The 13,534-nt window shown below is 50.2% G+C and overlaps 8 protein-coding genes across 8 annotated transcripts; 1 reads left to right on the top strand and 7 right to left on the bottom strand.

Moving 5' to 3' along the window:
- The first annotated feature begins 307 nt into the window (after positions 1-307).
- On the top strand, positions 308-1,131 carry M438DRAFT_158324 (uncharacterized protein). The gene is made up of 2 exons (XM_029899025.1): positions 308-506; positions 603-1,131. The coding sequence occupies exons 1-2, from the start codon at positions 458-460 to the stop codon at positions 1,025-1,027; spliced, it is 474 nt and encodes a 157-aa protein (XP_029763060.1). The 5' UTR covers positions 308-457; the 3' UTR covers positions 1,028-1,131.
- M438DRAFT_313604 (uncharacterized protein) lies at positions 1,040-3,079 on the bottom strand. Its single transcript, XM_029902567.1, has 2 exons — positions 2,591-3,079; positions 1,040-2,538 (listed from the first exon to the last, which is right to left on the bottom strand). Exons 1-2 carry the CDS (start codon positions 2,793-2,795, stop codon positions 1,235-1,237), a joined length of 1,509 nt encoding a protein of 502 aa, XP_029763059.1. The 5' UTR covers positions 2,796-3,079; the 3' UTR covers positions 1,040-1,234.
- A 1,940-nt stretch (positions 3,080-5,019) lies between these two features.
- M438DRAFT_332702 (sterol-binding-like protein) lies at positions 5,020-5,543 on the bottom strand (the record flags this gene model as incomplete). Its single annotated transcript, XM_029903537.1, has 3 exons — positions 5,020-5,183; positions 5,260-5,466; positions 5,528-5,543. The coding sequence occupies 3 exons, from the start codon at positions 5,541-5,543 to the stop codon at positions 5,020-5,022; spliced, it is 387 nt and encodes a 128-aa protein (XP_029763058.1).
- Positions 5,544-6,024: 481 nt separating this feature from the next.
- On the bottom strand, positions 6,025-6,543 carry M438DRAFT_372495 (uncharacterized protein; the record flags this gene model as incomplete). The annotated part of the gene is made up of 1 exon (XM_029908348.1): positions 6,025-6,543. One exon carries the CDS (start codon positions 6,541-6,543, stop codon positions 6,025-6,027), a length of 519 nt encoding a protein of 172 aa, XP_029763057.1.
- Positions 6,450-7,434, bottom strand: M438DRAFT_158271 (uncharacterized protein). Its single transcript, XM_029899024.1, has 2 exons — positions 6,971-7,434; positions 6,450-6,918 (listed from the first exon to the last, which is right to left on the bottom strand). The coding sequence occupies exons 1-2, from the start codon at positions 7,304-7,306 to the stop codon at positions 6,592-6,594; spliced, it is 663 nt and encodes a 220-aa protein (XP_029763056.1). The 5' UTR covers positions 7,307-7,434; the 3' UTR covers positions 6,450-6,591.
- Positions 7,435-7,446: 12 nt separating this feature from the next.
- M438DRAFT_343301 (uncharacterized protein) lies at positions 7,447-9,331 on the bottom strand. The gene is made up of 2 exons (XM_029904950.1): positions 8,214-9,331; positions 7,447-8,158 (listed from the first exon to the last, which is right to left on the bottom strand). Exons 1-2 carry the CDS (start codon positions 8,962-8,964, stop codon positions 7,563-7,565), a joined length of 1,347 nt encoding a protein of 448 aa, XP_029763055.1. The 5' UTR covers positions 8,965-9,331; the 3' UTR covers positions 7,447-7,562.
- A 537-nt stretch (positions 9,332-9,868) lies between these two features.
- Positions 9,869-11,209, bottom strand: M438DRAFT_395177 (aquaporin-like protein). The gene is made up of 2 exons (XM_029909198.1): positions 10,321-11,209; positions 9,869-10,266 (listed from the first exon to the last, which is right to left on the bottom strand). The coding sequence occupies exons 1-2, from the start codon at positions 10,936-10,938 to the stop codon at positions 10,033-10,035; spliced, it is 852 nt and encodes a 283-aa protein (XP_029763054.1). The 5' UTR covers positions 10,939-11,209; the 3' UTR covers positions 9,869-10,032.
- Positions 11,210-11,488: 279 nt separating this feature from the next.
- M438DRAFT_291576 (GroES-like protein) lies at positions 11,489-13,090 on the bottom strand (the record flags this gene model as incomplete). Its single annotated transcript, XM_029901751.1, has 3 exons — positions 11,489-11,916; positions 11,970-12,629; positions 12,686-13,090. 3 exons carry the CDS (start codon positions 13,088-13,090, stop codon positions 11,638-11,640), a joined length of 1,344 nt encoding a protein of 447 aa, XP_029763053.1. The 3' UTR covers positions 11,489-11,637.
- Positions 13,091-13,534: the final 444 nt, after the last annotated feature.

Below are 13,534 nucleotides of genomic sequence, written 5' to 3'. Positions count from 1 at the left end.
AAATAGCCAGTTGCCCTATCAAGACGAGCACCGCAGATCCATATCTGTAGACTTTCGAGGCGACTCGATAAGACTCATGCTACCGTAGATATCAAGGTTCGATATGCAGATCATTTTGAGGTGGAACGAGAAGACGAGAGAGAAACGACGCGACATGAGCGCGAGCCTTCCGCGTGTGGCACCCACCAAAGCTGCACGTTCTCAACAAAAGCCGTTAAGAACTCAGGGTCATGCTATTCACACTTCCATGCGGATATTTTCCCTCTCGAGGCCGACTAGGATATCCTCTCGATCTATATCGAAGTCATAGCTCTGAAAGTCTGAAGTTCCACGCCAAATCTAGACTCCATGATGTTTTTGTATCTACCAACATCCTGCAACAAAGACCGTCCGTTGTCGCATGGTCTTGCAGCGAGCTTTGCAAACTCACAGTGATTCTACACAAAAACGATCATAGATGCCGACAGGGATCGGAGAAGCGTTTCTCAATTTCACACTGATATCTGGTAAGACTGAACAACCACCCAAGCCATCGTTACCTGCAGCAGTAGTTATGTGTCGAGTGCATCGAGCATCTGTTGACCTGAACTGCTTGCTTACAGGGCGACCCGGTCTGCTTGACACATCAGGCCAGAAGTCTTGGTCTAGCGATCGAGTATTGGTCAAAGCTCGAGCTCAAACCCACCACCAGAACAGCCACCTTCATGTTATCTTCCGCGTACTTCTACAAAAGATTGGTGGTGGGCGGACGGCATCATTAGGAATGGCATTTCGTGATGCAATCTTGAACTCGCGCCCATTGGACTTTGAAACTCTGCTCGGTGGATTGCGAGCTTTGCCGAACAGAATGCTCGAATTCGCGCGTCTTCGGCAAAGTTTTACCATCACCGAGACTTGCGAAATCGCAACAACACGACCAACCGACACTCAAGGTCGCGGCATGCTCCTGCTCAAGAAAAGCAGAACTGCAAAACGCGAGATGAGTGCAGAGTTCTCCATGTGCGAATTGACATCACGTGTCAAATAGGAGAGCGAGTAAGGGAGTAAAATGCGTGTCGTTATTGATTATTTATTGCGCAGAAAAGCAAAAAGAGAGCAATCATGCCTCATTCATCCATCCATCGACGGTGCGGGTATGTTAAAAAACCGAAAAAGAAAGTCCAAGCAAAGCCATACCCAACGCCGAAGCAAACCATTCCCTGATCCCATTTTATTTCTCATGTCCTGCTCCTATCTAACCGGCAACACCAACAATGGGTCTCCGATATGCCTCGTACTCTGGAGGTAGATCTGAGAACTCTGGTGTTTCGAGGTCGTTGTATGACCAGCTGCCTCTGTGTTCTGTGGCAAGAAGTTCTTCCTCGACTCTCATCTCCTCCAACTGTTCCTCAACAGTCAACGAGTTCCTTGATTGGATGTCCGATTCGCCTTTGCCCTCTGCTGAGATCTGGAGAGGAAGCTTCAAATCAACAGAAGGGAAGCCAACACCAGCCGAGTGAATACCCAATGAGAGGTTAAGCGAATATGTGCGTGATGTAAGGCAGCTGTGGAATGTGGGTACAAAGTGCTTGTCCTTGGGGAGTGCGACCGGGACCACGATTTCCGCTGTCCAGAAGCCGTGGCCTTTGTAGTTTGTGCTTGGGCTGGGGTATTTTGGAACCTCTTGGTGCGAAAGGGCAGAGTCCCGACGAGCAAGCCATTCCTCTTCCAAAGCAGATTCCTTTCGCGATGTCCATTCTACTGAGCCCATGCAGCGTGAAGACAGCGGGATGCTGACCGAGTGCAAACCTTGACGGTGGTCGAAGATACTGTCCTTCTTTTTGGGAATATCCATACGAGCGCCAGTTGCATACCATGTAGAAACCTTCAGTTTGCTGCTCAAGCTTCCAAGGCGAGGTGGTTGCGATTTTGCGTCGACTGGGTCAAATCGGAGTTTGATAGTGGTCACTGTGCTGACGGTCGTCTGCTCGGGGTCGTATAGCTTTGGAAGGCGAAGTGATCTTGGTTGCTCGGCTTCAATGACCAAAGTGCCAAGTTTGCCCTTGAAGACACCCTTCTTGATGGACTTCTCGGTTCTCAACATGTAGTCGCTGTCAGGACCGAGAATATTGACTGGTGGTTGCTCCTCGACGGTAGGGATGATGTGGATTGTCTTCATTTTTGTGGCTAAGTTCTTCTGTGTATTATCGATGTCGTTGGCTGCGGTGATGCGAGCAGCAATCTGGTATTGGATCTTGGCCATATCCGGGCCCAGGTCGTCGTGCTTGGTGATGGTACCCAAGCTTGGTGGAAGTTGTAGATGGCAATCGCGGACTGATTCGTGGTGTACTTCATGTCGGCAGACACGGGGAAGTAAGTGCTGAGGGACGACGAAAAGGAATGGAAACTCATAAGTTCGACCTGGCTCAAGAATCCTTGGTTGAGGGTAGCATGAGTCTTGAATTGGCTGACGGAGTTTCAAGAACTGGTGAAAGGCTGACATGCCTCCAGACAGACCAGGCGTAGTTGCCATCTTCTCCAAGAACGTCTTGGTAGTACCTGGCAGAAGATTAGTTACCGTGTGGAAGTGGAGTAGTGCTGTAAATCATACCGATAAATTGAATCTCAATGTCGTCAAACCTCGTGCTGTGAGAAACGGCGATCTCGACCTTGCCGGAAAGCTTATCTAAAGTTGAGTATGATGAACGTTCATTGTCAAGGACAATGTTGATGTGAGGCTTCGCTCCCAGAGCTAGCGTGCGCAATCTGGAAGCCATGGCACCATGAGATGATGCACAAGATGAAGCGGAAGACATGATGTTGGAGTCGAGATACGACAAGCAATCAGCCGGAGGAATGGCAACCAATGGGAGTCTCGAGGTGCGGGGATAGTTTCTGTATGTAGCTGTGGTACAAATATATAGGTACAGATTTTGCTTGCTTAACCAGGAAGGCAAAGAGCGATGGAAAGTGAAAAGCGAGTATGTGGATCTACCTTGACGAGAGAGCACATGTTTACTTATGTGATGTGTTTCCACCGACAAATTTTTGACTCACCATTTCCCGATCGCATGCCACGCCCTGTTCGATCACTCGCGCCCTGTCTTCGACATGAAAGGCGCAAGAAGGTGTAAGATGCCCTAGCCCGATGCGGGTGGACGCCGCGCCCTTCTTGACGACAAATGCCCCGGGGAAAGTCTGATCGGCCGTCCTTTCCGCTAATGTTCCCCGGCCTCGAAACCCCTTAGACCTTGCTGCCTGCCAATAACCAGGTTACCAGTTTACCGCTTGCTGACTCTGCTTTTCTTGATGGAATGGAGAATCACAGGAGTAGTTTTCGTCCTTCATCTTCTCACGCCGATGCAAAGTTTCATTACCGCCTTTTGTTTTGGCTCACGAGCGTGGCCTTGTCCGCTAGGCACATAAAGGAAAGCACTTCTCAACAAGACCTCTAACAGTAGGTATAGCCCGAAGATTAGTCAATGGTGACCACCAACAGGAGGTGCTGCCGGCGGTTTGCACTAGGTTCATTGCGTGGCTCTCGCATCAGCAAACTGTTCATGACCTATCGCATGACAACGCTTACAGATCGCGAGATCAGCCTTACAAGATGTGATTTCAAAGAAAGAATTTCTACATGCTCAACCCCGTGCGGTATCGCAGACATCCTGTAAGAGGTGCGTCTCCGATTGGTTTCCGCCAGCAACAGAAACGACTTTCCCCACGAGTTCTTTGTTTCCTCTGCCGTTTGCGGACGGCTGTGGCTTGCTTCAATGGAGAAGAAACTTTTCCGCAACGACTTTTCCGTCGGAAAACATCATTTCCTCCCCTCCACCTCCACATTTTTCATACCCACACCGGCCTTGGCCGTCGGGGACCTTTATCATCTGTTACTCGATGGGCTTACTCGATTCCGTGTTAGCCGTTGTTCTTTCGGGGGACATTGCTACGAAGCAACGGCTCGCTCGACATCATTCATGAAAGCCTCTCGTGTGGACATACCGTACACGGAGCGGTGACTCAAAACCCTCAAGCGCCTTTACAGGCTGCAATCTCACCAAGTCGATAGCGTCGCTTTGTAATCTCTGGAGGCTTAAGAATGATCAGCAGGAGTCATCCCAAGCACCCCGCATCAAAGTATGATAAGAGAGATGTGGTGGAAGATCTGGGGATCATCAAAATGTACACGGTCCGGACGCCCGACTGAAGCCAGAACGATAGCCGAAATCGCGCTAGCGATCGGTCCGTAGGTGGACGACATGCCAAACGTCCTCTCCTTCTGCCTGCATCACATCGCGTATACCAGCCTAGTCACTTGCCATTGAGACTATTGCTTGGAGAAACAGACCCAGCTCAACTTTGTACAACTAAGAAATTCAAGACTTGCTCACGGACAAACTCTACAACATGTCTGCCTGGACACGGATAAGAGGTATTCAACGCTCTTGGAACCACTTCTTCAATCTTGGCTGATACCTTACCCCTGCAGACGCTGTCCTGACGTCCAAATGGAACAAGCCCTTCCCCGTGACCATGATCCCTTCGGCAATTGGACTTTACATGGCCGAGAAGCAAAGTGAACGCCAAAGACAAATCCTGGCTGAGATCAGAGCACTTGGTGTCAACGATATCGATGCTGTCAAGGAGATTGCTAGCAAGCCGCGATGAGGGATGTCCATGCTTCTGAAGAGCAAGTTGTTGTAAGGCTCCAATGACCTTGATGGTGGGTATTGTCACGCGCCGACATTGAATTGTCTCTGCCTCAAGCTAACCCACAACGTAGGCGTCTTGCAGAAAAGGATTGGCAGGTTATACAGGCAGTACCTCTTCATCAATGCACTGCCAACTCCCTCTACGACATTATCTGTACATAGTCCGAGAATTGACGTCCATCACTTCGACGTTTCCGATGGCATCAAGATCATATCTCAGCAGCATTATGTCACACAAATCAACTCTGCATTATGGTTGTCATTCCCATGGTATCCGACTTTAGAAGCAAAACAACACTATCCCATCCATTATCAAGCACGACCAAGCTCAAAGCTTTGCCTTTGTCTGGACCTTTTTGAAAATCGGCTCCATCTTGGTAGCCTTCATGACATCTCCCTTAACCTTGAGCTTTCCACTCATGAACAACTTCTGCGCATTCGCTTCACCCTTGACCAGCTTGCCGAAATCCGCATCACTGAGTGATAGTGTGACTGTTGTATTGTATCAGCGTCGATGCCTTTTGCTTCATCCTGCAGCAGCAGGTGGAACTTGTGTATTGTCTCTTACCGGCAGACTTCTTCCCATCGGGAGCGGTGCCCTTGCCGGCTTTGCCTGTGTCTTTTAGATCAATGTGCCAGCTCTCTTGTGCGCCGTTGCTGTTCTTGAGGGTGAAGGCGAAGATGGCACCGCCTTTTTTGATGGCGTCTTTGCGCTCGGTGTCGTCGGATAGGGCTGCGTTGATGGCGTCGAAAGCGGCGGAGGACGGGAAGTTGGCTGTATATTGTGGTCAGTCTTTGGTCTTGTGGTGTGAGGAGACCGGAGATGTGAGGCCTACAGTCTTTGATCGACATTGTGGTGTTTGGCCTTGCGTCGGAGATGAGTGTTTGAGCTGGAGAGTGCAGATCTGGGTATCGGCAGGCTGTTGTTGTAGTGAGGAATCGAGCAAGTCGGTATATCAAGTCATCAGGGAGAAGGAGCGCTTCAGCTTGTCAACACTTGCATGCATACCGAATCCGGGGAGCCGAGGCACCGGACAGGGCATGTGAATCTCTTGGCAATGACGGCACCAACTCCTCTAGCACACACACTCTCTCTTCTCCGTACCTTTCTCCGACACCTTCATGTGATGCAACCCAAACGTTTTTTGCATGTGAATTCAGTGTGAATATTTCCATGTGGTCGTTCTCATGGGAGAGAGCTCGAATATGCTTCGTATCACGGAGATGCTCAAATGCACAGACTCATGTAACACTTCCAACCATATCGCTTTCGAAAGGACTTGATACAACAGACAGTCTAAGCAATATTTCGTAAGTCATCATCAAGGAGAAGCTAATATGCCCGGCCGACTTCGACCATCTCCGTCGAGCCCACGACTTCATCCTGTCTCCTGACACCTTCAGGCCGGTTTGACCTAAGCGGCGAGGCATACATCGGCGGCGCCGTATCAACACTACTCCGCTGCTCGTCCTCTTCAGCATCGCCCACACGTCTCCAATGTAACAGCTCTGGATCCATCCGATAACTACCTCTCCACCTTCCATACGCTGGTGGTGGGGGTCTGATATTGGCCGGCGACTCGTGCTCTGGCCTCTCAACATCATCGTCGGCTTCATATTGTACCATGATCGGGCTATTCGGTATCAAGCTCTCTTCTGTCTCTGTCGGACGCACAGTTCGCGAACGTCTATGTCTGCCAGCTAGGCCCTGCCTTCTCTCAATCTTGTGTCTCTTCAAGGCTTTGTGGAAGCGGTAGGAGAAGAGGATGATGAGTGCTAGGAGCAGGACGAATGTGCCGATTATGAAAACGTGTATACTGGCTGGTATATCTTTGACCTTTGGCAGGGCCATTGCAATATCTGTCGCTCGTCAGTCATATCACTGGTCCAAAAGGACTGACTACTTACACATGCTCAATGCTGTGACTAGCAAGACACATAGTATCCCGACCAGTATTGCTGTGTTGCGGAGTTCACGCTGTCGAGAGGACTTCCTTTGACGACGAAGCGTTGGCCGACATTGTCCTCCCCTCTGTGGCGTTCTTGCTTCCGTTATCTCTGGATACTCAGCGTTTGTCTGTGCACACAAGGGTGATCTGGTGGCCACAGCATCTGGCACCAGAATGAGAGAATCGGTGTTTGCGAGTGGCAGTGCCCATGCCTCTCTGCTGATGCCGGATTGAGAAAGAGACGATCTTCGAGACAAGACGGAATGATGTGCAGTACCCTTGTCTGGTGTCAGCACTTTACTCTTCATGTTTACTCGGCCATTATCTTACGCCTAGAGACAGTGATCCTCTGGCACTACGCAGAGGCGTGTAAGATGCGGACGAGTCTTGACGACTATGGCTGGATGTGGACGAAACGGACGATGCACCGATCGTCCCAGTTGGCGAGACTCGTCGGGTACCAGGCTCGGGAGGTCCTGACAACTGTGTATCGAGACGGAGCGTATTTCGTCGACTGCCTTCTTGGCTTTCATGTATGGTGCTGCTTTCATTGATTCGGTCCTGTCCACTATTGTTGCCAGGCTTCGAAGGGGTCCTTGGATCTCCAACCGATGCATTTGATGAAGACATCTCCATCTCACCGAATCCAATCACGGCCGATTTCATGATTGGAGCAGTGTCTTCAGATATTCCAAGCGATGGAATAACAAGGATTCAAAGGCTTGGGTGTTGATGAGAAGTCAAGCAAAGGGTTGAAATGTCGTGTTTACCTCCATCATGGTGGCTTGCCACATTTCATCCCTGTGCTTCGGCTCAGCTTTTCTCCCCACCATTCCATCTACCCACAACCATTGATGGCTCACGATTCAGTTCACCAATGAACTAAACATGTGTCAGAAAAAAAAACTTCGTCATGTATAGATCAAGAGCTATGTCTTCCAATAGCATCCAGATGCTCCCTCCTCAACTCACCAACATCGTTCTCCTCGAAACCAAAATTCCACAATGTTTCCGCAACAGTCATCTTGTATTTTGACGCTTCACCGTAATCGTCACCCTTTGAGCTCTTCCTGCCAACATGTTGTATTACGCTCGGCGTCAACGCCCACCTTGTACTTGCATGAGCGTCCGCATATTCCTCTATCAACATATCCACATAACCCAACGTTCTCTCCTCGAAAAAGTCGATGATGAGTTTTGCAGAGTCTCGTGGGAAAACAAGGCCTTGGCTGCAGCAGCCATAGCGAGGCATCTCGTTGACGCCATTCGGGAGAGGGAGCACTGTCACTCGACCGGCGGCGAAGAAGAGAAGGATGCTGAGGGGTAGGTATATAGCGAACACCGCTACTAACAACTTCGGCGTCATTGCCTTCTTTGCTGTGCGGGAGATCAAGCGGATTGATGCGAGAGATGTGGCTACAGCTGCTGTGACAATTGAAGACCAGAAGAGATAGGTTTTCCACTCTTCGCTGTTCCAGCCGAGGAATTCTTCGGTGTAGAAGAGGCGTAGGTAGAGGACTTGAGTGAGGGAAGTCAGTGATACTGAGCTCAAGAGTGACATGATTTCACTTACAGTCTAGGGAAGCCTTTCGCAATGCTGTTTGCTTTTCTGCTATGTCTAGTCCATTGATGGTGCGATGGTACCAGCCGTCCAATGCCACGGTATCGTCTTCGAACATTGCGATGTGGTCGGCGCCTTGCGCGTAGCAAGTTTTGAGCAGATAGGTGTAATCGTAGAGTCCTTTTTCTCTTGAGTTACCAGTCTGTTCCAGTTCAATGACATGCTCCATTTCTTTCTTCGGTAAATCGTATAACAGTACTTCATCCGTAAGATTGTGAAGCCAGTTCTCCTTGAAAGCGAAGTGTACGGAAGGGTCTATCTGGGCGATAAAGACCACCAGATGTATGTCATTACGTTCTTGCTCTGATAGACCATCTAGTAGCGACCCCACTGCGGATCGTAGGTATGTTGTTCCATTCCTTGCGACCGAGGGTATACCCACACAGAACTTTTTTTGATGCGTCTGTTCCTTCGGTCTTGTTCTTGTCAAGTCTGTCTTAGAAGCGAAAATGAAGGCTTCGGCCTGATCTTGTCGCACTGCAGAGTACGAGGGTATATATCCACGATGAGGGTCGAAGAACGCTGATGTCGGGTCTCGGTAGGCAATAGAGCGGGTGTAAAAGATGGCAGTCAGATATACGAAGGCGAAAGAAACTGCAGTAAGAAGAGTAGCTGACGATGTAAATGTGGTGAGGATCCTAGATCGCCTGGTCGTGTGACGTTTCTCATGGGAGGAGATGAGATGGTATGCTGCTTCTGACATTTTTGAGAAAAAGAGTGGTATACAGGAAGACAAGACAGAGCACCCCTACATCAAAGAAAGAGTGCAAAATCGAAACCAACCTCGAGCCGTACTATGGTAACACAAGATCTCCGCACCGCGAACAAGGCGGAAAATCGTCCATGGTTGGCGCTGATGCTCCCAAGCCTCTTGTTACATGCAACCAAGCCAGTAGGAATGCAAGACCGATCTTACTCCAGCATAGATATTGCCGGAAACCGACTAGATCTACTTCTCTTACCCATAATACGGATGTTTCGTGCGTATGTCAGAGATGATCATGCGGCCATATACGAGTTCTCCCTATTGCATCTGCAACTGGCCGGCTATACCAAGCCACGAAGGAGCTGGATGTTGGAGTTAGTGAACCAGATACTCGGGATAGGATCGATGCCATGGAGACAAAGTCAATGCGCGACACAGCCTGTCAAATTGAGAATCGTCTTGAGTTAAGTCCAGCGTCTTGTTCCAGGCAACTCCATTGATCGCGAAAGCCTCGTACGACAAGCAGTCATAGCAAGACTTCCAAGGCAAGAGCGAATATCTTGAGGCGTCGGTGCCCCTTCTTCAACTGTGGAGCTCCTCCTTGACATAATGCCAAGGAAGGAAGTAAGGTAGTTGGTGGAAGAACGTTGGCCGCATGCTCTTGCCTATTTTGAGGATATTCTCGAACGCCAAGGTTAAACCTCGGCGGCGCTTGAAAGTCGCAGGGTCCGTTCTCATGCATCTTCCGAACAACAAATTTACCAAGAGCTACCAGCCCATTTCTAACCTCCGTGGTCCAAACAGGGAAAGATGAAGTTGAAGCAAAAAGTTGTAAAGCATCTCATATACGCGTAGGTGAACTCTAACAACAATATATATACAATGAGTCCACCCAATCTCACCGTCATCATCTCCACATGTCAAAACATCATGAAGTCCATAACATCGAATATGCCATCAGACATTTCCACTATAATACGTCAGATCCATAGCTCCAATTCAGCTTCCAGCACGACTCGTTGCTGACAGAACCTCAACATCTTTCAAGCAAGTAATAGTGAGCGCTTAGTCCAGGCTGATACGACCATCATGGCCCTCGGCGGCGTCCAAGGCATCAGCGACTGCGGAACCCTCGCCCTCGAACATGAAAGCATCGTAGATACCAGCTCCGGCGATAGCGCCAAAGATAGGGACGAAGAGAGGGACAACAAAGTAGAAGCCCTTGGCAGAGAAGACCTCGCGGCCGTAGACAATGGCAGAGAAAAGACGAGGACCAAAGTCGCGAGCAGGGTTGACGGCCTATGAGTTATATTAGTAAACGATATATTAACATCTGATCTGCAGAATACTCACGTAACCAGTTTGCCATCCCATGGAAGCACCAATAGCGACCATCAAAGCAAACATCATGAATTGAGGAGCCTTGAGACCCTCGTTCTTGGGATCGGCAACTGCAGAAGCACCAAAGGCGAGAAGAGAAGCACCAAGGAACTCGGTGATGGCAGCCTCCCAGTTGGAACCGAAGTGGGCAGCAGGGTAGGTAGCGAAGATACCAGCAGAGTGGTGACCTTGAGGCGACAAGATAGAACCACCAGGAACAGTAAACTCAGGGTCCCAAGCCTTGATGGCAGATCTGTACTGCAAGTAGACCAAAGCAGCACCAACGAAGGCACCGAGGAACTGAGCGGCCACCTTTCCAGGAAGTTGAGCCCATTGTTGCTTGGTAGGGCGGATAATGGCAGAGGCAAGAGTGATGGCAGGGTTCACGGCGGCGCCGACATAGCAGGAGAGAGCGACAGCAGAGGCCCAGGCCAAGTTGACGGAAAGGAAGTTGGCGTAGTAAAAGTCTGTAAGAACAGCTTGGGCAACAACACCGTCACCGATAAGAATGAGCAGAAGAGTGCCAACGAATTCTGCGAGATAAGGGCGAAGACCGCTACGGTGCAGGCTGGCTGGAATACGGACGGCCATGATGTGGTATAGGTTTCTGAAAGAAGGTCGTAAAGTCGTGATTGAAGTACTGGAAAGACTGTTCTTCAGAAACTCGAGGCCTATGCTCTTATATACACTGTGTCTTCGCGCGATGTCGTCGCTGCTGCTGCTGCTGCTGCTGCGTTGGGGAGCCCTGATTCCAAGCTCGGTCCAAGCATTGTTTTCTTCTCACCCGCGACTCGGCGCGCTGGGCGTGAGTCGCGAATGATGATCGTCGTCGTTCACCGTTCGTTTCACCATCCTGACAGTGTGAAGAATCCACAAGGCGACCAAAGAAAAACTTCGAGAACGGCGGTGAGGTCGGGCCTTTTGAGAGTACGAAGTTCCGTGTTGAGGCTCCCCGGAACGGTGTCAACTTTATCGCACAAGACCCTGCAAGACGTCAACATCGACAAAAGCATCACGAAGCTGATTCAAATTCTTCTGGCAAAACATCTGAATGTCTCGAATTTATGTTTAGGGGTATGAACATTATGGTATAGTTTGATTCAAGAAGATGAAACAGAACGCCTAAGGCGTCACAATCCCACCCCCAGCTCGTGTGCAGACCCTGTCAGGCCGCAACACTTTCGAGCCCAATTCATTTCATTTCCAAAACGTGCCAACAAAAAGGTATATCCATGGTCGTCGTCAACTTCATCAAGGTGGTGAGCATAATTCCACACCGCCTCGGGGTTTTTAGTATGTCGTCAAAGCAGGGCTGCCAGCGCAAGCGGGTTGCGAGAACTTGGTCTCAACGTAGACCTTCTGCATGCCATCCTCCTTCTTATCGAACTTGTAGTAGACCTTGTCGAGGTCCTCCATGCGAACACGGTGTGTAACCATCTTCAGAGGGTCGATCTTGCCTTCTTGGATCATCTTAAGAAGCTTCTCCCAGTAGAGGTGGACAGGTGCCTGTCCGTTGCCGATCAAGCGGATACCGCGCTCCATCAACGAGCCAATGTTGAAGTGGTTGGTCTGTGGTAGAGTTAGTCTCACGTTAATATATGACAAGGATGAGGGTGACTTACGTAGCCGACGTAGACTCCAGTGATACCGCAACGGCCGTAGTTCTTGACACTCTCAATCATCTCGTTGATAATCTCGGGAGTGTCGGTTTCGAGACCGGCCATGAGTTCGATGGTGTGAGCCCAGCTCTTGGGGTACTCTCCAGCAACACATTCCAAAGCGACATCGGGACCACCGTGCTCCATCTTCTTGAGAGTGCTGACAACAGTCTCACCCTTGGGGAGGTTGGAGAAGTCGATGGTCTCGATGTTGGGGTACTTGGACTTGCAGTAGTCGAGACGCCAGTTCTGGTCGATGACAATGACGCGCTTTGCACCGTTCATGAAGGAGAAGTCAATACACATCTGACCGATGGGACCGGCTCCCCAGATGGCAACGACGTCACCCTCCTTGACACCAGTGTCAACGACACAGTTCCAGCTGGTGCTGACAACATCGGACAAGTAGAGACCCTTCTCATCAGGGACATCGTCGGGAAGGTGAAGCAGATTGACATCGCCGCAAGGCACACGGGTGTACTCGGCCTGGCCACCAGCGAAACCACCAGTGAAGTGTGAGTAGCCGAACATACCGGCAGTGCGACCACCGTACATGGCATTCTCGATGGTGTTGGAGTTTGTCTTCTCGCACTGGGACGACAGCTTCTTCTTGCAGTACATGCACTGTGCAACAATGTCAGTATGGTGTGGTTCCATAGGAGGAAACAACTTTGACTTACGTCTCCGCAGGCAATCTGGAAAGAGGCAACCACGCGGTCACCGACCTTGTGGTTCTTGACTTCCGAACCGACCTGGTCGATGATACCGCAGAACTCGTGACCGAGGATGTCACCCTTCTCAAGCTCGACAACTGAACCGTGTAGCAGGTGGAGGTCCGAACCGCAGACAGTGCTGCCAGTGATCTTGAGGATGACATCGCGAGGCTCGATGAGCTTGGGCTTGGGGCACTCGATGACCTTGACTGTGTTCTTGCCCTCCCAGGTCAAAGCCTTCATGGTCTCATTCGGGTCGCCGTACTTTTCTCTGTCGTTTCCAGGGTTGGTGACGTCTTGGGCAGTGATAGCGTTGTCGCCGTGACCAATAGCCCTCTCGGCCAATGCTGCTGCTTGTGTTACTGCGGCCATTTTGTAGGTGTTCTTTGTGTTGTGGTAATGGAACAAGAAAACAAAGTGAGATGGACCCGGACTTCAACTGCGGCAGTCATGCATATTTGAGCTCTTCGCTCCTGCCTACGTCAGGTCGGTTGCATCGCCTCGACGTCACCATTCTTTAATCATCCGTACTGGTGCGGCTGGTATCCATGTTTCGCATCTCGTGTCGACAGATCGCTGCGCCCAATTACATTGCTTTGAAGCGCTCTTAATCTATATCCACAACTGCCGAACGATTGACCTTCCCAAAGCTGGATGGCTTTCTAACTTCACGATGGAACTGTGGACAGAGGCTCTCCGAAAAACCTTGGATGACAGCTCGAGCCTCAGAGCTGTGACATCATCAAGAATAATCCCCTAACCCCGTGCGGGGCAGCTCGTGGGAAAGTGGGGCTTCTACATTGCGGGACTTGTCAC

The sequence above is a fragment of the Aureobasidium pullulans genome (genome assembly GCF_000721785.1).
Source record: "Aureobasidium pullulans EXF-150 unplaced genomic scaffold scaffold_4, whole genome shotgun sequence".
NCBI classification, from domain to species: Eukaryota; Fungi; Ascomycota; class Dothideomycetes; order Dothideales; family Saccotheciaceae; genus Aureobasidium; species Aureobasidium pullulans.
Note: the sequence above shows the minus strand (reverse complement) of the source record. Positions and strands in the feature narration are given on the sequence as shown.